The following is a 26869-nucleotide window of genomic DNA, read 5'->3' as shown; positions in this document are numbered from 1 at the left end:
AACACAATCCAGATAGAATGAATTGGATAATAACATTGTAAATGGAGTAGTAAGAGTAGGCATGTTATTGGGTCTATACTATTTCATCTTTTATTGTAATTTGTAATACATCCATGGAGCTTAACATGTAAGTAGCATGTAAAAAAGAAAAGGTAATCAGTTATTCTTTGTGGACAACTGGGGGGGGGGGGATAGCTCCAAGCTATTTTAGGGATGAAAGTACCAAGGGAGATTCTGTAACCTGTTTTACAAAAAAATACTCACAACTTCCACTTCTAAGAAAAAAGGATTAGAGAAACCCATTAGCAGCTGGAATGACAGTAGCCTTTAGGGAGATGATCCATCTCGGTGCTTTTGAAGAAGAAAAATCAAAACAGTAGCGAGCCATAATCCAGTTCATTTTCACTATCGCAAAATGTATCTTTTGCTGACAATGAAAAAGACAACACCTGATAAAACTATTCCCAGGCTTTACCTGCGTAACCATTTTCTAAATGGTGAGCCCTGATAGATTATGTTTACAGTGTCCTCAATCACTAACTCCTGAGTGGCTGATAAAATGATTACTTAAAACTTAGACAAAGACATTTGAACTTGTTTGAATTTTATAGATGGCTTTAAAGGACATCGCGGTTGCTTAATGAGTACTTAATGCATTAAGAGGTCTATTTATCAAGGAAGTTAATATTGCATGGACCTTCAGGTAGTGCATTCAGTCATTAATCCCTGATTCATCATGTACAAGCTCAAGGCATTAAAAAACCTTACTGCTGTATTTTAATGTGTATACACAAAATGGTATCTTCCTTTGTCCATAGTAAGAGTTAGTTATTTCAGCGTGTTCCTTGTATAATAAATTTTTTATTCAAATTTAAATACAATATAACTATATATATATATATATATATATATATATAACTATAACTATATATATATGTATATATATATATTTATATATATAGTTATAATATACACACACACATCTATATATATATTTTTTGTTTTTTTTGTTTTTCTATTTAACTGTTCATGTTGCATGTGAGTGATGTAAGGCAGAGACTGTCCTTTCTCCCTTTCATACACTTGCTTATTTAAAATCAATATCTCGTTACATATATTATTGTTCATGATCGGCGTAATACAGAGATGACCCTTCTGCCCATCATACACTCGTTTAATCACAATACATTAATGTGTCAGGATGGGCAAGTTTTCGTGACACTACATTGAAGTTTTAGAACATAAACTGAAAATTACTGTCCATAACATGAGATACAAATATTCTTAGTTCATATCAATAAATTGTCCAGTGAGTAAATGTATTTATCTATTTCTCTTGTGATAACATTTATAAAACAGATACAATGTAAGAACTAACTGTAGATCAGTTATCAATGAACCGTTTCATTTATTGTGAGTGGAAGAAAACATTGTTCATCGCTCTGCGTTTGTATTGAAATTAACTTTGTGAACTATTGGATTGGATTCAGTGTCAAATTGCAATAGAACACAAGGAGATACAAAACAGAGACATAATGGCTCAGATTTATTACATGAGATAAAATGTATTGTTTTTTATTTAACTTTTATTCCATTGCACTGTATGCAAACTTGTGATAGATTTATGTCCAGAACTGGATCCAGCCCACTCCCATGCCTATATATGAACCGGTTAACACAAATTACCAAATAAATATGTACAGTAAACAAACATGAAATTAGTACTGTATTTTGGCAAAGCATATAGGCTCACCTGTAACGTCAAGGGTCTTTGGGACTATTCAATAAAAAAATCCACCTGTGAAGTGATAGTTTGGGCTTTTTGTATATTAACCAATTTGCCATTGTTTTCAAACTCAAATACTTGAGCAAAATATACAGTACCGGCCAATAATTTGCTCGGCACAGATCTATCTGGGCTCAAATCACCCTCAATTTAATTTCTAGATTCTCAAACAGCAGCTGTAGAATTTATTCACTGCCATGCAAGTTTTTACAGCTTTATTATGACAATGATGAATGCTTTTATGAAGAAATAAATATTCATTAAAGAGAGTTAGATTAAAAATATGCCCCTTCCGAAAGGCTCGGAATACTTGGGAGATTTATTTGGAAGGAGACAGAAATGTGCCCATAACCATATCATATGACAATTTAATAGTCCCGCTAAATTAAACTAGTGGATACACTTGCTTGTATCCACAGCAATCAATATAATTAAAGACAGTGTCTGTTGTAATAGGATCAAGTATAAGTGGAAGAAAAAAAGTGCTTAATTATGGATATAAATCAGACTACAGCTAAATGTATAAAAAAGTGAAGGATTGGATCATTGGTAGGATGCAGTTCCATTGAAGAAAGTCTTGTTAAGTTTAACCGACCTTCAAACCAATATAGCCCTGAAAATTTCGAAAACATAAACATGGACTAGATATTAACTTGATAATATAGAAGCTTTATCACTTTAAATGTATGGAAATCATTATTTTAAGAATGATTACTTTAAATAAAAAAGGACATAAGAGCTGGGATGATTGGTTTGTAACTTGATTCATGCCAAGGGGACATTTTGTTTGCCATATGTACGTAAATTACTTTATATATATATATATATTGAAAGAAAGTGCCCAGTAATGACAGCAATGGCAAAAATTTAATTTACATAGTACACAGACACAGGGCTGGCCTTAGGTGTTCAGGCGCCCCCCTCGACAAAAAAGAAAGGGACGTCATATTCCAGCGCTCATCATGAAGCGCTGCACCGCGACAGAGGCCTCGAGCTCCCACCACCGCAGTCAGGGCAACGGTAGGGAGGTAAGGGGCCGAGCGGTTGCTAAAAACTTTTTCATGTGAGACCACTCGGCACCCCTTTCTCTACTCCTCCTCTCCCTGCCGCCTCGGCGTTGGTAATAGGACGGCCGCACGGCACCCCTGCTGCCGTGGTGCCCTGTGTGGCCGCACAGCTCTCACACCTCTAAGGCGGCCCTGACACAGAGACACATTCATGCAGTTCTGTAAAATGTTAGGTAAAAAATAATAGACCAATTGCTGCTCTTGCCACTTCTGAGCCCTGAACATAAAAGGGTCAGCAGCCATGCAGCCCTTCCCTAGCTAATCTTAGTGGTGGTTGAGAGGTTCAGCTGCTCTATCAGCATACTCTAAAACCAAATACTCTAACTACCCTTACAGATTGTAGACTGCATTTTCCAGCAGAAGTAAAAAGGTGCTGTCCTCCTGCTGTTTTTTCAACTTGATTAATTACACAATTACTGTAAGAGGCCTTGTCTGCTAACAAAATGACATCTAAAGAAAAAATCCTTACTATTGCTTTAACCCCTTAAGGCCCGGGCTGTTTTTATTCTTTTTGCACCCTTTTTAAAAAAAACATTTTTGTGGTGCTTGCGTTTAGCTGTAATTTTCTTTTCTCTCATTTAGTGTATCCACACAAGTTATATAGGTATTATTTTTTTCAGAATAAGATAGATTGGATACCATTATTTTGAAAAAAATCATATAATTTACTATACAAAAATATAAAAAATATTTTACTCATCTATAAAAGCTAATGAAAAACTGATAAATGGATTCTAATATTTGTCTTGTGTCTAGAAATATGTTTTGCTTGCAAGTAATAGAGCAATAAGTACAAGTAGTGTTTTGCTATATAACAACCATTTTTTCAAAACTAATCATCCTGCCCCATGTTCTCTTTGGGACATATCTGAAGCTGGACAATTTAATTTACTCCATCAAACCATATATTTTTTTTTTAAAAAAAGACACACCAGGATATTTTAAATGCTAGTATTTTAACTATTTCCATGAACTAATTCTACTATGAGCCTATGTCAAAGTTTGGTAGTATTTTAGTATTTTTTGTGCCCCCCCCCCACATTGTACTTCAGGTATATGTGAATATGTGTTCAGCAACATGTCCTGAGTAAAGTGATACCACCCATGCATAGGTTTTTGGGGGGGCAAAAGGGCCACATTTGGCAGGTGCACCTTTATCAATTTGAAATTTTGACATTTGGTCATCCTGCAACCATGTGCTATTGTGGGACATATGCACCTGGCCAATTCAATTTACCCCATAAAATCATATATTTATGAAATCTAGACACCCCAAGGAATTTCAGATGGTAGTATTTTAACTCTTTTCAAGCACTAATTCTATCACCAGCCTTTGACAAATTTTGAATGCAATATTGAGGCATTTCAACAGCACCTTTGAGCTTAGAGGTTATCTGTGATTTTTAAAACAGGCGGCCTCCGCCATATTGTTTATGCTGCACATTGTTGCTCCGGGGAGCAATCACACAAGGCCCCTGCAGCAGTTTTCGGCGTTGGTCATTGTCCATTAAGGGGTTACTACAACTTATTGTTAAATTATATTTTCCCTCTAAAAAATATTTTACACTAATGTGCTTATGGGTTACTACAATAAATGCAGAACCTAGAAATCTAAGAGCACATGCTTGATCATGCACTGCAAGAGTTTCTTTACTGTAAACATAGTTGTAGCATGTACGTATTTCAACAAAGGTAACAAATTACTCCAATGTGAAATAGAACTTGTATAATGATAATTTCATTTCAAATCTTAATTTCAATATGCATTCTATTATTTTGCTTCTGCACAATGCTGCAAGCACATTTAGCCTAATTCAATTAGTCCTCTATTTTTCTAGACCAAGAAAAAGAACTAAGTTGTTACACATTAGTCAATGATCCAACACATAGACACGCAGTCATTTACGTATTCAGAGTAAAATTTCCTCACAACAAACACTATTTTCCATTAAGAATCACCATTTGTCTAAATTGAGATCAACGTAACTGAACAATTAGGTTCAAGAAAGCTAAAGAGGCATAAAAATGTGGCCAGATACCATTGAAACAAACTGAAAATGAAATACAACCTTAACATATATATTTAAAACCATAAACATAATCATGATATCCACATTATTTTGCAGATTTTAATACCCAAACACTGGACACAGGTCTCTCCACCTGCCTGCTATGAGGAAAACAGCAATTGAAAAGGAAACAAACTTGAATTAAGTCAATTCATAATTAAAAAATATTAGGATCATAACAGCATGAAATAGCACAAAGCAAGCCTGACGCATTTCATCCATAATAGACTTAATCATAGTTATCCTACCCTTAGGATTTCCATAGGTATAAATACCCTGAGCGAACCTGGGTACAGCTGTAACACATTATCCGATTTATGCACCACTCGTAAAATATACATTGTATACAGCATAAAAACAGACAACTGTATAAAAAATTAAAGGAAAATTGTACTGGCTTACAAAGAAATTCTTATAAATATGCAATATAATAAGAAAAATGTATAGTTTATGATGAGATATTTAAGTATTTTTAAGTGGTAGTTAAATAATTACTAAGAACAAACACATTAACACATTTAAAAAGTAAAAAAAAAACCACCTTTGCAAAAGTTAGTTTTAAACTCACTTTTTACTGTCAGAATCTTCTCAGCTTGTGGGAACCTCGTGTTAAATCGGGCAATATATTTAACTAAATTAATTTGTAAAATCTTGAAGTGATAGCTTGGGCTTTTTGTATATTAACCACTGTGATTATTTTGGAGATACTCAATTTAAGTGTTCACCTAACTGAAGCAGTCTGGCAGAGCCACCATTATCTCATTAATTTTCTGAACTGGGGTTCTCTCCGTTCTTTTCAATCCACCTTTAGAGGGGCTGCCTGAACCAATTAACAATAATCAGCAACTTAACAGGACAGAGATAATAATGCAGACCCTGGTAACACAAAGTTAAGATGACTTCATTTTTTGTCATTAATGAATCTTTGTAGCCTCATATTTAACAAAACTGCCTACGCCAACACCCCATGTCCCCATGAATAGAAATAGTAAGGATGTTTATTTTAATCTAAAAATACTTACGCTTTACATCAGACTATACATAGGTTTAAATATATAATTAGAATCCATGTATATTAAAAATATGATATGTAAAATATGCCAAGTATTTTTTTGGATACCGATATAAATAGGGTGTGTTTAATGCAAATGATATAAACCAATAGCAAATTAAACACAATTTAACCATGCAAGTCTAATCTACGGCATCAGATATGTAACTCATTCCTGTACAATGTCTTTCTTATAAATCCTTAACCCCAGATTGTCCTTAAACCGATTAGAACAATGCATTGTGAGCCCATAAATGTACAGGCTTTGCCGTGAAGGGGTTAATGGTGCAGCTTAGCTTTGTAGCAGCACTTTAATTATGTCTCTCTGGCTCGTAACTACTTTTTGACCATGGTACTTTCTTTTGGTATAGCTTAAGTTCATATTAATGTCACTAATACATTTATAATTGCAATAAATACAATTAACTCTTACCTAATTGACTCAGGCATAATTGATTATTAACATTTGATTATAGTCTACTTAAAGCAAGTTTCAAATTAAATATTACTCATTAATAAGTGAATTCATATTATAGAAGCATTTCCCTGTGCTCATTATAGCCTCATCGTGTAGCGGGAATAGGCAATGTACTTTTGTTTTTACAAGAATGCCTCCAACATACTAATGGTAGCAACGATTCTGTTCTGCAGTATCAGTACCATAGAGTAATAAAACCAAATGTCACTCTCACAACAATAAGATATATAGATTCTATACAGTACATAATACCTTAGTAAACATGCGTGTGAAACATAATGTGTCACCAAATGTCTAGCTTCTTTCAAGAATTTACACTACAGTTAATAGCTGGGAAGTCTCCAGGTTTGACCTAGAATCTCCTGGTCAGTTTTTTCTTCTGCAGGGGAGCGGTGTTTGTTCAACCCATTCCCTGTCCACCTAAAGGGGCTGTATAGGTCCAGCACTGCCACTACATACAGCTCCTAATGAAGTTAATGCCTTAAAAGAGTGTGAACTCTGGGTATCCTACCCTGGGAAGTTCCCAGGTATGGTTACTGTGCTTATTGTACCTCCCCTTTGTTATACTGTAACCTATAGTGCTAAGTAGATTTGTTAATGCAATGTAAGTACATACATGCATACATACTTTCATATGCCTTACCTTTAGGCACTCTTCTTGTTTGGCAAGATCTTCATATTCTCTTTTACTTAGACTTGGTGAGTGAAGAAGGAGTTCCACCTCAGCAATAGACTGCAGAAGACGGGCAATTTCAGTCATGTAGGCAGAAGGCACATTGGCGGCATCCACTTTCATTCTTTCCAACATGGGACGGGTACTTTCTTCGTGGACTGTTTGCTAATGTAATTGCATAACATAACATGTTTATATTTTTAAGGGACCATGTAAAGCAAGTATCAAAAATGATCTAAAATCTGTAAAACTACTGGTCTTGTATTTTAGCATCCAAAACAACTGTAATACAATGCACTTTTTTTTCAATATCTTCTGAAGGCAATTTGAAAAAAAGGATTTTAAACAATAAAAAATACAATAAAATATATGTTAAGGATTTGTTTTCTTTCCTTAAACCATATCCTCAACAGGTCAATATTGATTAAACTAGTAAATTAACTGCAAATGTCTAAAGTTCAACCATTTTGTGTGTAGTTAATTCCTCTATGAGGAGCTCATTTTGACTTGAAAAAAGATATAAAAAACGCACTGTTTCATTTCTCTAAACTCAGTGTCCTGGAGTGCACAGTTTAATTTCTCAAATCGAAGGATATTATAAGGAAGTGTACAAAGACTTCTTCACTATAATCTGGAGCCTTGTATAATATCACTTAGACATTTTCAATTCGGGAATGAAATTTGTTGTCCAACGCTCACATTTGCCCTCACTCACATTCACATTTGCCTTCACTCATTCTTTCACACTATTATTCACTCTTTCTCATGTTCTCTGTATTCCTACATTCTGTGTCTTGCATCTTCTTGTTCTGCATCTTCTCTCTTCTCTTTTCTCTTCATCCACATCTCCACAGACATAACCTCCGGGTGAATTTTCACCAAAGTGGCAGAGATTCCGTTGATGTCCTCTCCCGAATTCCTTTTTCTTGGGATAGGACGTCAAAAGGAGCTCCACCATTTTGGCAGAAGTTCACATGAAGTTGTCTTAGGGCAAAAAGGGTGGCGCTTCCGACGATCCTCCTATACCCCGACCCTCAAATCGGGGTTGAGGACGTCACCAGAAACTCCACTATTTTGGCAGTTTTCTCCTGGAGGTTATATCCGAGGAGATGCAGACGACAAGAGAAGAGATAAAACAGAAGAGAGAAAACAGTAGAGAGAAGAACAAGAATATGCAAGACATGGAAGCGGAGCTGTGAGACATGGAAGCAGGAGTGGTCGACAGAGAAGGTAGGGAGATATTCAGAGGGTATGAGAGAGTGAAAGACCTTAGCTATTTGCTTTGTTTTCTTCTGTTTTGGGGGGGGGTCTGGTCTCGTTTGACTATTTTCGTTAATAATTGCTTATTTGTAATATTGGTATATTATTACAGCAATTTATTTGGTGTATCAAATTGCTAGTATTTATCACACATCAGCCTGTCAAGCACTTGTACCCTCTCAAATGCAGCATAATAGTATGGTTCCCAATGATCTGTTTCAAATGTTCAATATCATTTCTTGTATTTTATGCAACATTGCAAAGTGAAATGTCCCATAACCTTTTATTTCCAGGGACTTGATTGACATTTTATGTTTACAGTTTAAGGAACACCATCAATATAGCTTTTATAAGTTCAAGAGCTTTTAGATAAGCATGGATGTACAGAAACCACAACAACAGAATAATTTCCTGTAATTACTACTTATATTTCTCCCCCTCTTCAGCTACACTTGAGACAATAACAAGTCTTTGGAATACATAGAATACAGACATAGTGAAACTATACCTATCATCAAAAATCAAAAGAAAATTGTGGTATACCGATATTATATTTTATTGCACTCCCAGTACAGGTCTAAGTAAATAATGGGTATAAAGAAAATTAGATTTTTTATTTCTTACACCACCTTTTTCCACGTAACAAGATTTGCTACCAACAAAGTATATATGTGAATTATGATGCTTTGGAAAGTAGCTCTGATTCTGTTTTTATATTAAGATTACTATGTTTTATATTAAACCATTCTCAACGTGATCCCAATTAATTTAATCTACAGGATCAATACTATACAACAGAGTTTAAACGTGGCATGTATTTCCTTCTAGACTATGCATGTGTTAGAGCTCCATGTTTTATGAGGTGTCATGGAGTCAGAAGTGCTGGGACTTTTATTGGTTATACCCACCTCCACCAACATATTTTTTTGGTATTGGGGCACCTAGGGCATACATCTGGGCATCAATACAGACACATTTCATTAGGGCAGTAAAGGAACAGTCATGCTAAATAAAAACTAAAAGAAATACAATTAATAGACTATTAAAGATCCTCATCCTACCCAAAATCATTCATCTTGTGCATAGACAGCCTCAAGGGCTTACAGTGCCAGTGGCACATATGGTAATAAAACCAGCTTCTAGGCGTGAATTCAGTGGGCGTTCATGGATACACGCTGCTACTACCTGTGCACATTAGTGTACACTAACCCATGCCAAGACTGATGGAGAGCCAACAGAACCTCCCACCGATCTTTAGAGTGTAAATGTATGCTTGTGATTTACAGGTTGCTGTCAGGGCCAGTTATACCTCCCCAGTCTTGTACTGCGTCCGACTGACATCAAAAAGAGAGCTACCGGTGTACGGCAGGAACACTTCACAAAATGCATGGAGGAAAAAGACAGTAAAGCTAACACTAACTGTTCCCGAAAAAAAAAAAATACAGCTATTACTATTATGGAGTTTATTGATTTTCTTGGTAAAGATGTCTACAGAATAATTTTGGAGTTTTCAATCTAATTTTTGGTGTACACCCTTCATCACTTTTGTAACATAGAATGGATGTTCAGTGTCTTTCCCACGTGAACAAACTAGCCTTGAATGTGTTCCCTGGATCCATTCAATGTACTGTTATTTCCATGGTTGCTACATATAAGCCCAAGCAACTGTTGATTTAACGGACTTGACTTGATATTTTTTTCTTTTGCAGGGGCTGCAGTACTGCAGGGCAAAACAAAACGTACACATTTTATGGATTTCCAAGTAAAATTGATTGCATTGCTCAAAGTAAAGAAAACGCCACTTTGTTTCAATGTGAATGTAGAACCTGAAACAGTATTTTCCCGTAGTCTTGGCAATGTCACAAAGCCATACTTTCCCTTAATAATATATAGTGTTTTACTTTCCTATTTCCATTAGCCTTGGGGTAGAGGAAATAATGATGTCCTTTAAGTACACTGAGCTGCATTTCATTCACAACTGGGTAGGAATGATTTTGTTGCCATGCAGATCATCTTCAACATTGCATCAATTCATTCCAACCCGGTGGAACAGAGCACTTATATATTGGTGAAGAGAGCAAATAAAATACCAGAACATTTATGTGAATTTCCTAGTATTTCACTTTTAAATGTTAAATAAAAGTGGCACTTTGTTTTCTACAATTCAAGTGGCAGAAGTTGATTTTAAATTGTCCTTGTAAAGAAAAATATATAAATATGTGCCATGTCCCTGGTCATACAGGCGATACTTGCATTAAGGTATGAACCTTTGGGGGCTCTTTGACCCAGTGGACCACTTAGCATGTACAAAAATTATGATTTAGAACAGTATTCTTTTTCACAGAGCGTCCACCTTGACAAAATGTGTCCAGTCAAGTTAATGCCTAATAAAGGAAGGAAACACAAGACATCACCGGCTCTCAGCATGTTACCTAGAGCACTGGGCAGTAGAGTCTCTGACGCTGCAACAGGGCTTGAGCCTGGCAGCAGGGGCATAACTAGAAACCACAGGGCCACGGTGTAAAAAAATGCCCTGGGGCCACCTGACTTCACCCAGCAACATGTCCAACAGTGCCACCTTTGCCCCAGTTTATCTGTGCCATCTTTATCCCTAAACAGATTGTCAGTGCTCCCATACAGCTTGCCTGTGCCACCTTTGTCCCCAGTTTGACAGTGCCCCCACACATCTTACCTGTGCCATCTTTCTCCCCAAACAACGTGTCAGTTCCCAAACAGTTTGCATTTGCGACCTCTGCGACCGCGATTCTTACACCCCTGACTGGAGGTCTGTGCCCATGTGGCATCCTCCTGCTAAGTTGTGCCCAAGGACCCCCCTTTTATGCCTAAAATGGTCTAATGCATAGCTGATAGGTCTCTTTAAATGTTTGTGGCATTACTTTTGCAAATGCATGGCATTCCCCAGAATCCCCCCATATGCATTTACTCCTTTCCCTGCCCCCTAGACATATCCCTTTCAGGAGATATGTGTTTGGCCGAAAATACTTACTGTCAGTCAACTCTAGCTACCTTCCCAGAACCCCATGTGGCAGGTCCTACAATTGATTTCAATGGGAACACTTTCCTACCACTCATTGACTTTTGTTTTGGAGAATACCTACACAGTACTTTAATATGCATTCTTCTTTAGGTGTCCTGTCCCTTTAAGTTTTATTCATACTACAAACTTTTTGGTTATTTGAGTTATACGTAATCATACTCACAGAAGAAAAATGGTCCTCAAATAATTTTAAAAAGGCATGGATGCTTGCCCATCCAAATTTTGCTTGTAAAAGACAAGAAAACATTTGAGCTGAACATCATCTGAAGTTTGTCCAAGCTAAAGGGTTTTAATACCTTTGTCCCCTGCTGTTATAAGGCACGAGGAAATATTTTCTCTTGGATAGCTTCTTGATGATAAAGTCATGTTTTTCTTGAAGTAAAAGCTACAGTAGATCTCAAGGTTTATTAAAGATATTACAGATTATTCTTTGGCGATATATGTTCATAATAGCATACTTAAAGCTGTCCAAAATCAGTAGGGATGCAAAACAATGCATTTTGAGCCCGTACATGTACGGGCTTTGTCATTAAGGGGTTAAATAGCAGCAAAAAATGTGATACACGACCAACACTCTCTCTCTCATGAGATGCACATGCACCTGACCATCCATGATGTTATGGCTGATCAGTTTATATATACACACACACTTAGTTTTGGACAAATTATAAAATCAGTCTTGAGTTTTATATAATCCGAGTCTTCTAAAGATTGAGTATTTCTCAGTAATTACTGTGCAATAATATAGTTTTTTTCCCCTCTCTATTGTAACTAGCTAAAAGTTTTAATTAATTGAGAAATATTTTCCATCATTCAAGATAGCTCAGATTCACCCTCCTTTCCTTGTATCTCTGCAAAACTTTTTAGCCGGCAGTATTCACGCATGCAGGACAATATCTGCCTCTTGTCTTTTATAGATGGTTATCTTAATTATATGATTTTCTCCAGTTCATTGTTAATGAAAATTAGAAAAGTAAAGTTAATCTCCATAAATAAGATTTGACACAGTGTTTTTTAGATTGTCTTATCAAGATGCTCAACTTAAACCTTTGGATAAAGAAAAATGAGCACATCAAGGACAACTATAAAGCAAATAACATAAGTCCTAGATCTTACACAAATTATATAAAATAAACCATTAATTGATGTATTCGTTATCAACAGGATTAAAAAATACTTAGAAAATAATGGCTCATAACACTGTCCATGAATTGGATAACATTGTATATACAGTATATAATGTAATATAGTTCTCTATATACCTAAATATGTGACACCATAGAAGTTTCAGGCGTAAATATACACTGTTTCTATCTGCTTTGCTGCTAAATTCTTAAATCAAGATTTTAAAAGAATGCTCAAATATGGTGGACTATAAATACTTTTTACTATATAGGATTATTGATAACAAAAATGTAAGATCCTATGGATTTGGGTTGTTTCTTTTTCACACACTAACATCAAATTCACACAACTCCCTGACACATGAATGTAAATGGAATGCCAAGATTATCATGGGTCATACAGAATTGGGTAGATTCAATTTTAGACATGAGTACAGTATACCAGCAATACTTTCCTCATTGCTAGATTGTTATTATGATATAGATAGATGTGGTTTTTTTTGATAGCACATGTATAGGACTGGCTTATGAAGATATGATAGAAATGACACATCAAAAAGATCAAAATATATTAAATTTGCATTTATTTCCATGCAAATATACAAATATAATAATTCATTTATATGCAAATCACATTATAAACTCACCATAGCATTGAAGCACCAATCAATGAAATAAAAATTAAATATTTCTGAAATATATGCACCACTATATCTCGAAATTAACTAAAAAAAGTGATGTCATATTTTATGTGGACTATAATATCTTCGATGATCCAGTTGGTGCAGGGGTATCCATATCCAACCTTTCTTTGTTTTTTATTGGGTGATTGAACATTTCATATATGAATCATTAATAATTTTGAGAGCTATAATACATTTTGGGAGAAGGTATATATTACATTTAATTATTTTAGTTTATTTTTTGTTAAGTTTATTTTTTTGTAACTTTGTTTGAAGGATAGTTGTTGTAGAAATGCGTGAGAGCTACTTGTGGCTTGTGACCTACTTGCAGTAATCTAAACTAATTTATTAAATCTGTATTTGTATAGGATTTACATTCTGATGTGGTAGTTTGGTCTCCCAGATACAGACACTGGATTACCCCCACCCCAATTTACATATTAAATTCTCACATCTGAAAATAAAATGTGTAATTATTGCTGGTGGTATTTCCCTTCTTTGGGGCATTTTATGGATTAGACATCTTTCTAATTCTACTGTCATACAATTTTTTCATCCATTACAGCCATGCTCTTGACACAATGCAGTTATTAAGACTTCTAATTAGCACACCAATTGCACAAATGTCTTATTTTAAGCGTAGGTCTAGAGGAAGAAAAAAAATATATAGAGAATTATAGAAATTAATGTACCATGGATAAATCCAACAGAATAGGGCATACAATCCTGGTCAGATGTCTTGCCTTGACACTTTCCAAAAACAAAACAAAAAAACAAACAGAAAAATGGGATGATATAGATAAAAAAAAAAACACACAGAATGATAGGAAATTGAACAAAAGATAGGTTTACTTAACAAATATCAGATTTAGCCTGATTAGCATTATGTTAATTATTGGATTTAATGGATTTTCCCCAAAAAATATTTTTTTCTGTTTTTTTTGGGGGGTTAGCTTTTTGTTTTTTTGACTCTAGGTATTTAATTTCTTCTCATTTGTCTACTATGGAGATAGAAGAATAAAAATATATATATATTTTAAGATACTTAATATTACTAGGATCCTGACATTACATTTAGCAATTGGTGATTACAGTACACAGTCAAATATAACTACATACTGTATTTTCATCAGGAAATGTAATTGAGCTAGATTCTCCATACCATCGGCCACATGTGCTTTTTGTTTTTACAATAACCTTATGAGGTTTGTGAACTTTATACTATATACTCTGGCACTAGTTAGTATTTCTTAGTATAACGAGAGCCCAGTTCTATTACTGTGACTAGTAGGTACATAAGACTCCGACTGATCCCTGTTTCTGAAGTAGTTCTAGACACCCAGTTTGTTAACTGATTTTAGAGCCTTGCGCTTACACAGTATATTGCCATTACACACAACTGCTGCTTCACAGCTTTAGTGCATTAGATGTCCGACAAAAAAAAAGAAAAAGAAAATGAGAGCTGAAGATAGAGAATGATGGCTAAAATGCGTGCTTTGAATGGTAAAATAAATGTAAAAATGCATGAAGCTGTTAAAGGTAATTTTTAAAGAATCTCCTGTCTCCTTCTAGAAAACATAAAACACCAGATTTATGGTATTCACAAGTTTTAATTTCTCATCACTGGTGTCAGTGTAGGGGTATATGAGTATCTCTAAATTTTGTATTTCATGACTTGATCAAAACCATTTTATGAGAAAGAATGGTTATTAAAAAAATATATGCTTGTAATGTGCTATTGACCAGCTGGTTAAGCTACGGTTTTCTAAATCGATACCTTTTTATCCTATATTAAGAAAGTAGAATAAAAATGGAGAATATATCACAATACAACTATTGTTGATTACTGAAAAACACCACATTTTGGTTGATTTGGTCATATTATGAGTAAAATTACATTTCCAACAATCTCCTACCTCACATGTGGTCATATTAGGGTGACCACATTAGCCACTACTTCCAGAATACATATATATATATATATATATACTTCTTATGTTACAGAGCGGCATATAAATGCTATACCACGTGGGAAGTATTTGATTGCCTTTTTACGCCTGCTGTCAGCTACCTATGAAATAAACAAATGTCCTGGAAAAAAATTAGATTATGTCACCTTATTAAACTATCTTCTCATTTTATGATTTAGATATACATATGTCTTACTGTTTGTTGATGTTGACAACAGAGAATAAAAAAATTATATTTCCAAATTAGCTCAAAACTACCCCTCCATCATGAAAACCTGAGTCCAGGTACCTTTACTGGAGTTTTAGTGATTCAATAATTTCCCATTTGCATTAAAAAGCAGAAAATTCACAAGAGATAATATTTAAAAAAAAAATTCTAAAATACCTATAAAATACAATATTCTTAGATACGCTGTTTCAATTTTTTTATTTTAAAAGTACATTCACATTAATAAAAAATGTAATAGTTTGCTACATGCAACAGTAACCTTTTAATAATTCATCAGGTAAAAGTCATTTTTTACAATTAACTCTACTTGCCTGATCTGTTGCCATCTACATTATCTTATATTTACCAGTGGACACCTATGTCGCTTGTTACTAGCTCCTCTTATGGAGTACATATAAACTTTCTAATTTGTCACTTGCTTGGTATGGAAAAAGGGAGGCATTTCAAAAGAAACTAGTTAATTAGAGGTCATAAACCCCGGATGTACCTTCATGGAACCAGGAAGCTTTAATTTAACCACAAGGGGAGAAATTATTTGCAAAATAGGGTAAGGGCCAATGAATTTGGGACCTAGCTTTCTGGTGGGACAATTTAATTTCAAGTGTCTGGTGGAAAGCCACACCTTGTCCCCAACCTGATATACGGGTGCTGCCAAACGGTGACAATCGTCAAAATATTTGTATCTTAGTTGGGCCCTGGTAAGTGTCTCTCTCGCGCAGCATCTTAAAGTTCCCAGTGATGTGGGAAATGTGATCAGTAACTGAAGGGACAGAGTTCGGAATGGGGGAACCCAGGAGCATGGAGGGAAGGAATCTGTAATTAGATAGAAAAGGGGACATTCTGGTAGAGGCGTGAACATGGTTATTATACGCAAATTCTGCTAAAGGTAAATAATTGATCCAACCGTCATGCAGATAGGTTGTAAAGCAAGCAGGAAATTGTTGCAATGTTTGATTTGTATGCTATGTCTGCCCTGTGAAAGGAGGTAGACACGGAGCGCTGAATATGTAACTCTTTGCAGAAGGCCTTCCAGAAATGGGACATAAACTGAGAGCCTCGATCAGAGACTATATTCTCGGGTAGGCTGTGTAACCGAAAGATCTCCCTGAGAAACAGTTCGGCCGTTTCTGTAGAGGAAGGGAGATTTTGGAGGGGATAAAATTAGCCATTTTCTTTAATCTATCTACCATCACCATAAGGGAGGTAAACTTGTTAGAAATGGGTAGGTCAGTTACGAAATCCATAGAGATTTCAAACCAGGGTTTCTCAGGAACTGGTAATGGTTGCAATAACCCTGCAGGTTTTTTATGAGTATCTTTGTACCTAGCACATATAGTACAAGATGTTACACATTTTTTTAATTTGGGCCACCAGAACATTCGCTGTATTAATTCCTGAGTTAAGGACCACCTGGCTAGTCTTGGTTGAAATTGTTTGGCAGATTTTAAAAATTCCAAATTTCGATGATCAGTAAATACAGTGATGGGAGGAGGGTTCCTTCAAGCAAATGTCTCCACTCCTCCAGGGCTAATTTTATGGGTAATAGCTCTCTCTCCCCTATACAGTAATTCCTCTCTGCAGGGGTTAGGGTTCTGGGAAAGAAAGCCACTGGTTGTACCTGGTCATCCCTGTGATCTCTGGTGAGACACTTAATAGGCCCCTCTAGGAGCTCCCAGATTTAGCTGGTACATCCTCCGAGCTGTCCGTATTGCATCACAGTACATAACTTCATAGGGCTCACAGTTCTTAGGACATATGATAAGCGAAGTAGATCTTGTTATCAGTAGGGATCCTGGAGATCCACTGCTAAATTCATGCCTATATACTACAACTGGTGATTTTTAACAAATATATATTAGTATATTTGCATTTGCCCTAACATAGAGTAAAAAAGATATACCCTTAAAATATACATACATACATACACATAAACACGCTTAAAAAAGATGTATTCCTTTCTGACAATTTTGTATTGCCTGCCTTTTGTGCCAAACTGAATTATTTTGCTGCAGTTACACCGCATATTTTATAAAAGCCCTGGGGAGACCCAAACGTATTTTACAGTTTACTTTGTTTTGCTGGGAAACCTTTTCCCCTTCTCAAGTAGCATGTGGCAGGATAGGTTAACACGTTTGTTTAGGGGGTCAGAAAACGCAGCAATAACTTTTACAGCATATTGTAAGTTTCTAGCATGATACTGAAAAAATGTCTACTCAGCAATAACTGTGGTTCAGTTCTTTTAATGTAAAGAGGAGTAATGCATTCATGGAATATATATTGGAACCACATGCATATTAACTACTCATTAATAAATATAGGTATTGTGGTAAAAAAAAACTTGCTTTGTTCCAATCTTTATGAGAGTAAAGAGTTTGTCCTTTTTCTCAGACTTTTCTGTAGTATGTATGTATTTTTATTGCGTACCAATAGATTTACTTAGAGCTTTGTGATTTCAGATAATACAATGGTACAGTAAGTGCTGTCAAAATAATAAGCAACATGGTTTACAGACATTTTGATTGGTGAACAATAGGACTGAATACATTAAGAAAGGAGGTCCCTATAGAGCTCCTAAAGAAAGAAGTTTAATTGAACTTTTGCCATGTAATGCAATTCTCTACCACCAGAGCCTTACAGTTTTGGGAACTTCACAGGACAGCCTAGCCATGCAAGGGCTGTGGTTATCCATGTAATGGACAGGACAGGTTAATGAAAAGGGAGGTGCTAGCCCCAGATTAAATGTGCTAGGATCAGGAGGGTAGTGGATGTGGCTAAATATTGCGTCCTTGCCCCGGAAAAAAGAGAAGAGTAACACGGAGACCTATTTAAAAACAACAACAACAAAAATCCAACATGGAACCTTTATGTACTGGAAATTGAGTTGACAGATAATTGATATATTCAATTAGTGATTCAGTGCGGCAAAAATCATATGCCAAAAGTGCTAGGACGTTCTTACATAAAGTGTGTCCACAACTGCCTTTAACCTGCCAGACTGCGATTACATCTGCATTCCAGAGATTCTGTAGGTTTTATTGCAATCAGAGCTAGAAGGGTTTAATTAGAAAATATTATACGGCACACAAATGGCAAAGAACATCATACAGGACAACATCACTAGCTCAAACTGTCTTCTGGGAGGGATAAGGTGAATCACTTTTATGGGCCAATAAAATAGGTTTCAAAAACTCTCCCTTTCCCAAAGTAAAATATCAGTTTTATATGGTCAATATTTCTAAACTTTGTATTGTTCGGGAGAACTGCTGGAACGGTTGTATTGTAAAGTATCATAATCATAAAACCAAGGATCATGCTCGTAACTGTTCTGAACATTATTGAACAATAATGGAAAGTAAGCCCAGGATTGTCATTTCTTTCACTTAAATCAAATCTGCAGTGTTGCTTTTTTTAAAGATATTTACAGTAACATAGTAAGATATTGTAAAAAAACAAGCAACCCCCCCCCAAAAAAAAACCGTCTGCCGTCTGGGGCACCAAAGAAACAAACTGGCTTCTTGGAAAGCCAGTGACGTTCATTAAATTCAAGTTTACATTTGTCCTTCAACCTTCCAAAAAAAGTATAGAATTATATATAGGCAATAAAAAACAAAATAAAAAAAATAGAATCAAAATTCTTATTAAATACAGTCCCGCTTTTTTCTGAATACAAGCTAAAATGACTAGCACACTTAATTTTGAGATGCATTGTTTTGTTTATATCGTAGTACCCAGCATTAAATGTGGACAGCCGCATCATCATATGTAAGTTCTCTTGGTCCATTAGGTACTATTTTGCTAGTGTGACGATCACGGTACTTTATACATGCTGTATACATAATATAAGCATGTGAAATGGCTATACACGAGTGTACCGTATATGGTCACTCACACTCAATTTAAACTGGCTTCTTCATCATCCTCTTGCCCATTATATGATGTCATTTACAGACACATGTTGCTTTGCGTGGCCTAGAAACTAAGAATTTGATGGTAGATAAAAACCATTTGGCACACCTAGTCTAAAGTTTTTACAGTATGAAGAAAAAGCAAACCATGGCCTACTACTAGATTCATCATTTACTGTATTTATGGGAATTTTGTCAGCCATTTAATATGGCTCAACTGAACCAAACACCTCAAAAGGTATTTAACTAGACAGCTTGCTACAAATGTAACAAGTTAAAATGGGGGTTTTGCCTGCACCACACCATTGGCTTTCAGAAGTAGATCTGCATTGGTCAGGACTACCAACCCTGACCAGGAGTTACAGTTACAGTTGATATGTAGAGTAGTGACATAAAGCACACCACCCTGTAAATAAAACACTGAATTATTTTTTTCTTCTTAAATGAACAATTACCTTTTCATTTTGTAATTAAAAAAAAAAATGTCCGTGGGGTAGAATAAAAACTTTGTGTATCAGTTGGACAGTGCGTTTTTCATATGCAGTTGAGGTATGTATTTTTTACAGTATTCTAATTAATATATATAAATTATTATTATTATTATTATTATTATTATTGAAAAAAAAGTGACAGAAAAGAAAAAAACACAAACTACAAAGATTTTTCTTGGCTGGTAATTATAAAACTTCTGTAGACTTTTAATAATGCCAGGCATTGATTTATCAACAGAGATATAGCTCAGGATGTTGATAATAAAGATGATAATATAATTCCTATATGGCACCAGATCAACTGAACCAATATAACAGAAAATCCTAACAAATTCAAAAAATGTGTTATTTCATATGTCCATCTAAATTTGATAGACATATCCAAGACTAGAAAGAATCCAAAGGGGGAAACAAAATAAAAAAAAATAAAGTGCATGGGATGGTGCTCTGGGGATCTATGTTTACTAGGTTCATATCATTTGAAATGTTATGAAAAATGGATGAAGCAAACAAAAAAGTAGCATGCATTAATGACTCGCAATGTTAGCAGTTGGCTTGGGTAAGAATATTTGTATAGAAGGAAGCCTTTGGGCTGCAATACAGCCTTGTTAATTATCCTCGGTTTTGAAGAGGTCAAACTGCTTCCATTGTTAGTAGAATTTTGGTTAGTTGCAAACAAATGGGTTTGCCAGGAACTCACAATTTGTGCATAGTGCAGTCTTCGGAATGGAGCAAATTTGCTCTCAATTTCTCTCCAGCGTTTGTTAAGTTGGATGAGAGTTGGCTCCACTGCCTTGGCAGCCCCGTCCTTAGACAAACTCTCAGCTTGCCTGTTCAATGCTTTCATCTCTTCTTTCTTCTTCTCCAAATCTCCATCAATCTCCTAGTAAGTAAAACCAATACAGGGCCCAGGGCAGTTAGCTAACTAGTTAACAAATGTCCATTAGAAGTTGCAACAAAATACCCCTGGTAACACCGTTCACTGCTTTATTGACCAAACTTTTATTGTAACCAGTGGATCGAAAGCAACAATTACAAATTAGATCTAATGTTGGAAATAAATAGGTTTGGTTATGTCTAATCACTGGGGTCAACACATGTACTGTAAGATTTTCATAATTTGATTTCTTTTTTTAATCGTTTCTAAAATGGTTAGGATTTTTATCAGTTTTATCCATATTTATGTAAATTATCAAGTATAAATGAAGGCCAATATTTACTTTATTACTGATTGTAATAAACGAACATAATAATGAAGCAAACTAAAATGATGAAGAATAGGAAATCATTGGATTCTGTTGACAAATGAGTAATTGGACAACAACAAACAATGAACATGATATGAAGAATGAAGTGTGCTAACGTGAGAGAGTTCATCCACGTACTGCTAGGGATTAGTTCATCTGGAACAAAGATATACAACAACACAGGTTAAGTTAACATAACAAACATTAAAAAAGTTATTTTATGCCATACAGTACATACACTGTGCATGCAGATTTTTTCTACCTTAAACAGTTAGTAATGCCTCAATATACTAGGATTTTATGTAAAATGGCATTAAGAAGTTCAAATAGGTACATCAGAGATAAACACTTATATATTGCTATATTTCACCTATATACACAGGTGAAATAATGACATTTTAAATCAAAGCTTAATTCTGGTCTTGACATTTTAGGTTACTCAAACAATTGCTGACCCCAAAATGCATAGAAGAGAGAAATAAAATCAATGGCCACCACCTGTCTACTTTCAATGGGCCAATAATTTTAATTTTACGGAGTCTGGATGAGCAAAGCCAGAGAGATAAAGGTGGGGCTACAAACATCAGATGTCACCACAGGCCATCTACCTGGAGAACAAACTTCTCAGAGGCCAGGTAATTACCTGCGATACCTGGAAATTTAGAGAGCAGGTAGCTAAGCTAAACTTGAAAAAGAGTTAACACAAAAAACTCAAAGAAAATATGCATAGGGAAGCTATATCTTGAGGAGTGACATAGTCATGATGAATGGCAGGAACTACCCCCTCCTCATTGCTGAGGGCTAGACTATAATGCCATACTCGGGCTCTCTGCCTTTCAAAGACATGTTATGCTGCGTAAGGCATGCTGTGTCAACTCAATACAGTCATCCATGGGGTAAATTGGACATTTGGTGGGATCAGATGTCTCCATTGTAACTGTTGTCACTCCACCCACCGCTCTAGGCCTAGCTGTGAGTACATCACTAATTGTAAGCAGGCATGTGTTGTGTAGTTAGTAAATAACAATGAACAAGTGTACTGAAACAAAACAAGCTAAACGACGGGAGTACCTTAAGCTTCTGTTCATTTTTAGGATCTGGAAGACTTGCTATTTTTTTCTCAATGTCATCCAAACATTTGAGTAGGTCATCAGACTGTCTCTTGTATTGATACCATTGATGCGAAATCTCTAATGCTTTTTTCCTTCTTTGAGACCTTAGATCCTGAAGTAAAACAAAATATATTATTGCTTAGTTTATCTTTGAAAACTCCTGATTAGTCACTTTTTATGCAAAAAAGATTCATAGGAATTCAAGTTTATTGACAAAACTGCACGCATCAGAGGCAGCACGCAGCGGCACTATAGATTTGTTCTGCTAATTGTTTACGTAATGCAGTATATATGGTGACAGGTCACTGGCTGCTGCACAAAGGTACGCGTTAATTAAAAGCTGTTATGAGCTAATGCAGCTTTTCCAGCTGTATAACACAAATTAAAGTCACGGAAGGTATACGTAACACACTTTCATAAATCACCCCCAATGTTATCGTTTTAAGCAGAAATTTCAGCTATGCCTAGTTTATATAATGCTGAAAATACATCAACCAACAATAAAAATGTCAGCAGTGTTTGTGTGAAATATTTGATGCTGTTCTCAAGGAAGACAAAGGGGGTACCTATTTATTTGACCTTTGTGTTTTCAGAGACAGACGTATGAATGTCTGTGTAGAACTTCACAGACACAGAGTTCAAGAAAAGGCCTGCAGCTCAAATAGATCAAATCTAAACAAGGAAGTCCATAACTGGCATTTAAAGTTGAGAAGCTAGATCATTCTTATCCAATGAGTCAACACGGGTAAAATGGGCCCATGAGTACCAAGAAATACATTAATATGCAATTAAAATAATATCTGGTTTCAAATCGGGCTGGAATTTACATCTTTCGAATTGTCTGATGTTTTAAAGGGGAACTGTCACAATAATCACGCTTACATTATATACAAATGAGGACGCATTCTATTCACATTCACTCTGCTAATATAATAAATTCCTTAAGTTGTACTGTATATGAGAGTAGCCACCTTGTTACCAAATTGTGTTGTAAAGTTGATGCTTCAGCCTAGGATTTGCAATAATAGCTGTATAAACTGCATGTTTGCAGCAGGGCTGGATTAAGGGATCCAGAGGAGCCCAGCAACATTTACTCCAGGGCCCCGGCATTCTGAAAGGTCCATACCTCTCACCTGTCCAACGAAGCAGCATCAGGTCCTGCAACATTCAACAACGTCTTACCTCACTGACACTGTGCATAACTGGGCATACCTGAGAACTTCCCACGGAAAGGCTACATGGAGCTTGCACTCTCATGGAGAGTAGCTTTATGAGGGGTATGGCTAACATTGTATAGGGGTGTGGGTACCCCACCTTTAATTGGTGGGAAGGGGGCAGGGAGTAGGCATGGTCAAACCTCACTTACCTACCCAGAGAAAGAAAGTTACTGACTTGGAGGACTGGGAACACAGGGTTTACCTGGAGAAATTATTTTATTGGAAGGGACAGTCTTTACTGCTATGCAAATTTGGGCATTTCTAGATGATGAAAATTCTTCTTTAACACAAAAATCTACAGAAAGTTGATAAAAAATTGCAGTGCAACACTACTTTGCTCATGTCAATGCAATAGCTTCAAATAAACACTGTTAGTCTATGATAGCTCACAAAATTGGAGCATCTAAAACATAATTGCTGGGTATTAGTTGTAGCTCTTCAATTTTTAAAGCATCCCAGGCACATTATATTTCCGAAATATTTTGCTATAAATCATGGCACTACAGGTAATTCTCATATATCCAATATTCATAATAGCAGTCTTTATAATTAATGATACATGAAATGAAAACACAAATACTTTACATCTAAGAGAGATAAAGAATTCTAATTAGATAACTCAATATTTCCAGAGAAAGTTAGATAACGACTCAACTTTTTCATTATCAAAATGTAACTGATGACCTGCTTTCAGATATTAACCAAAGGCAAAATCACACAATACAATATGTATAACTAGATAAGAGTGTTTTCTGGTTTTATATTCAAACCACTTTAGTAAATGCACATATTTGGGAACTTCTCGGGGTTGGCTCCCCAGAGCCCCCCCCCCTCATCTCAGAGTATGGCTTCAATCGGGAGGCAAGGCTAGCTATGCATGTGTGAGTAGGTGTGAAGCAGGCAGGATGTGAGTGGGAAGTGGACAGACCCCGCTGGGTACCTCAGGTCACCTGTGAGCAGGACAGGTGGGAGCATGGGCCCTTCTGAACATGGGTCTCTTTTTGTCCTATGCAAGGGACGGCCCTGTCTGCATGTCACCACTGTGCAGGCAAAGTAGTATACATACAGCACTAACTGAAGACAAATGGTAGTAGAGCCTACAGCACTCAACATCTTACTAAGTTCTTGAAAAGATGGAGGAGAAAGAGACCTCGTCCTTCTAAACATGAGCTTTTATTCCCCTTTAGCGTATCAGTAAGGTATAGGTTTTACCATATATTGGCAATACTAGTTCCTAGTCCTATTGGTCAAATCATGTAACATACTAGCATTCCAGAAAAAGGCTCCTAATTTACATGATCAGAAACACATGTTCCTAGCCTAATGTGAATATATGTATTGGGAACAAAGAAAACAGTTTCTAAACATATTAAATGTCAGCATGATGTAAGCACATACATGTAAGCAAGACTATTGATCCAAACACTGTATTTTTAATACAATATTGATCACTTTGTGGATGAGCTTACTTTATTGATGCAGGTTCTATAATACAATATAAGTATTACCGTAGAATTAAAAAAATGGCCACTGCAGAAATCCTGATCGGAGCAATCTAATAAAAGCTGTTTGAGTTCCCTTAAAGCAACCAATATTCCTTGGAGTTTGTATCTGTCAAGGGTGAATGCCCTTATTGAGTAGCATAAAATGAAAATCAATGACCTTTCTTCCTGAAAACACAACCAACAATGTAGTGTTCCATAGGAGAGATCCAAATGACAGTTTTTCCATAATTAGAGATGATGCTAAACCGGTATAGGAGCCTTTTATATTTACATTCACAGCATCTAGAGCAATTCCAACTTGTTCTCTTAGTAAATGTACTTATTCCCAGTTCAGGTTTAAGGGCTGTATATGGGTGCTCAAAAGATCAATAGTTGGTTAGTATTGGGACAAACCAATATGTCTTTCACACAGCAAATATTAGTTTGTCCTAATATTTGATGAGAATGTGTACATTATGTCTTTCAGAGAACTTACTCACCCTTTTATATTAGCTTTACATATTGATTTTTGTGTTGCATTATTTATAAAAAAACCCATTGTGAATTAATAATTAATTAATGTTAAATGAACAGGATATATAATTAAGAGAGCCTTACACATAAAGTATTTATGAAAATTTATTATGTAAGGTATATTAGAAATTTAAATGAGTGTGATATGAATCACTGACTGACCCTGTGCCACACATGCACAACCATTTCTAGCCAAACAATGCTAATCATGCTCATTCATTCAATAGAGGAGAATTATAAGAGTTGTAATTGCCTGGGATCAGTGAAAACAGATATTTTTAATTATATAGAAGCCTAGGGTGCAGATTAATTGGGGCGCCTCCTCTGCGGTCGACTGGACTGCCTGCTACTGAAGGGGAGATTATAGATGTCCTTCTAACCAGCATTGCACCCGACTTTGCTGCTACTTAGCATTATTCACTGGTAGAATCACAAAGTAGCAGTGACATCACTCTCTTGTGAGGCTGCCAGCGATTAATGCTGAGTTCCGGAATATGACATAATTTCCTGGTGCTGAGCAGTGAGGTCAGACTCCCCGTGAAGGAGCCATGATCAGAGGCCTGCAAGTAGAAGACCTCAGGAAGGAAAGTGATGGGAGAAATGGGAGAGATGTAGCATAGATGGTAAAAAAAAATACATGAACAGAAAGATATAAAGGAGCGATAGAGAGAATGGAAAGATAATGAGAAAGAGGAGAAAGAGGGAAAAAGGGGGAGAGATAGTGAAACGGAAGATAATAAAAAAGAAAAGAGATGGGGTAAAGGAAGAATGATATTGAAAAAGGGGAGATTTAATCAATAAGGGCACGGATAGAGAGAAAGGGGAGAGATATTGAGAAGAGGGAGAGATGAGGACAAATAGGAGAGATAGAGATGAGAGGTAAAGATAAAAAGATTGACAGAGAAAGAAAAAGAGATAAAGAGGAAAGGAAGAGATGACAAGGAGTAAGGAGAGAGATAATGAAAGATGAGGAGAAATGAGAGAGTTAATGAAAGATGAGGAGAAAGGAGACAGATGGGGAGAAAAGGGAGAGGTAAAGAAAAAAGAAGAGAGAAAGTGAAATTGAAAGAGAGATAATGTGAAATGGCAGAGATGAGATACAGAAAAAGAGGAGCGATATTAAGAAAGGGGGTCATATAAAAGGGGGAGAAATAAAATAGAAAGGAGAGAGGTGAGTAAACAGAGAGATAAAGAGGCAAGATAAACAGGAGGAGACAGAGTGTGAGGTAAAGAGGAGGAGAGGTAAAGAGAAAAGGGAGAAAAGGTAAAAAAGAGAAAGGGGAGAAAATTGAGAGAGAAAGAATAGGAGGAATACAGACGAAGATTGAGGAGATATAATGAAAAGGTGGATCAAAAGGTATATATATGGAGAACTAAAGAGACAGAGAGAAAGAAGAGAAATAAAGAGAAAGGGAGGCGATATGGAGATAA

General features: G+C 35.9%; 1 protein-coding gene across 2 annotated transcripts in view; it reads right to left on the bottom strand.

Annotated features, from left to right (window-relative positions):
- Positions 1 to 26869, bottom strand: part of DMD (dystrophin) — an 870543-nt gene that overhangs the window by 443543 nt on the left and 400131 nt on the right. Inside the window, exons 40-42 of one of the 2 annotated variants that reach the window (XM_053455059.1) lie at positions 22163 to 22315; positions 20545 to 20727; positions 7095 to 7289 (exon numbers count right to left, since the gene is read on the bottom strand). In XM_053455059.1, the coding sequence (XP_053311034.1) occupies positions 7095 to 7289; positions 20545 to 20727; positions 22163 to 22315 (531 nt within the window). Of the gene's footprint in view, positions 1 to 7094; positions 7290 to 13941; positions 14058 to 20544; positions 20728 to 22162; positions 22316 to 26869 lie in introns of those variants that run through there. The other variant, XM_053455060.1, reaches the window with a different exon arrangement.

Source organism: Spea bombifrons, chromosome 2, assembly GCF_027358695.1.
Source record: "Spea bombifrons isolate aSpeBom1 chromosome 2, aSpeBom1.2.pri, whole genome shotgun sequence".
Taxonomy (NCBI): domain Eukaryota; kingdom Metazoa; phylum Chordata; class Amphibia; order Anura; family Pelobatidae; genus Spea; species Spea bombifrons.
This window is presented reverse-complemented; position numbering and strand designations above follow the sequence as displayed.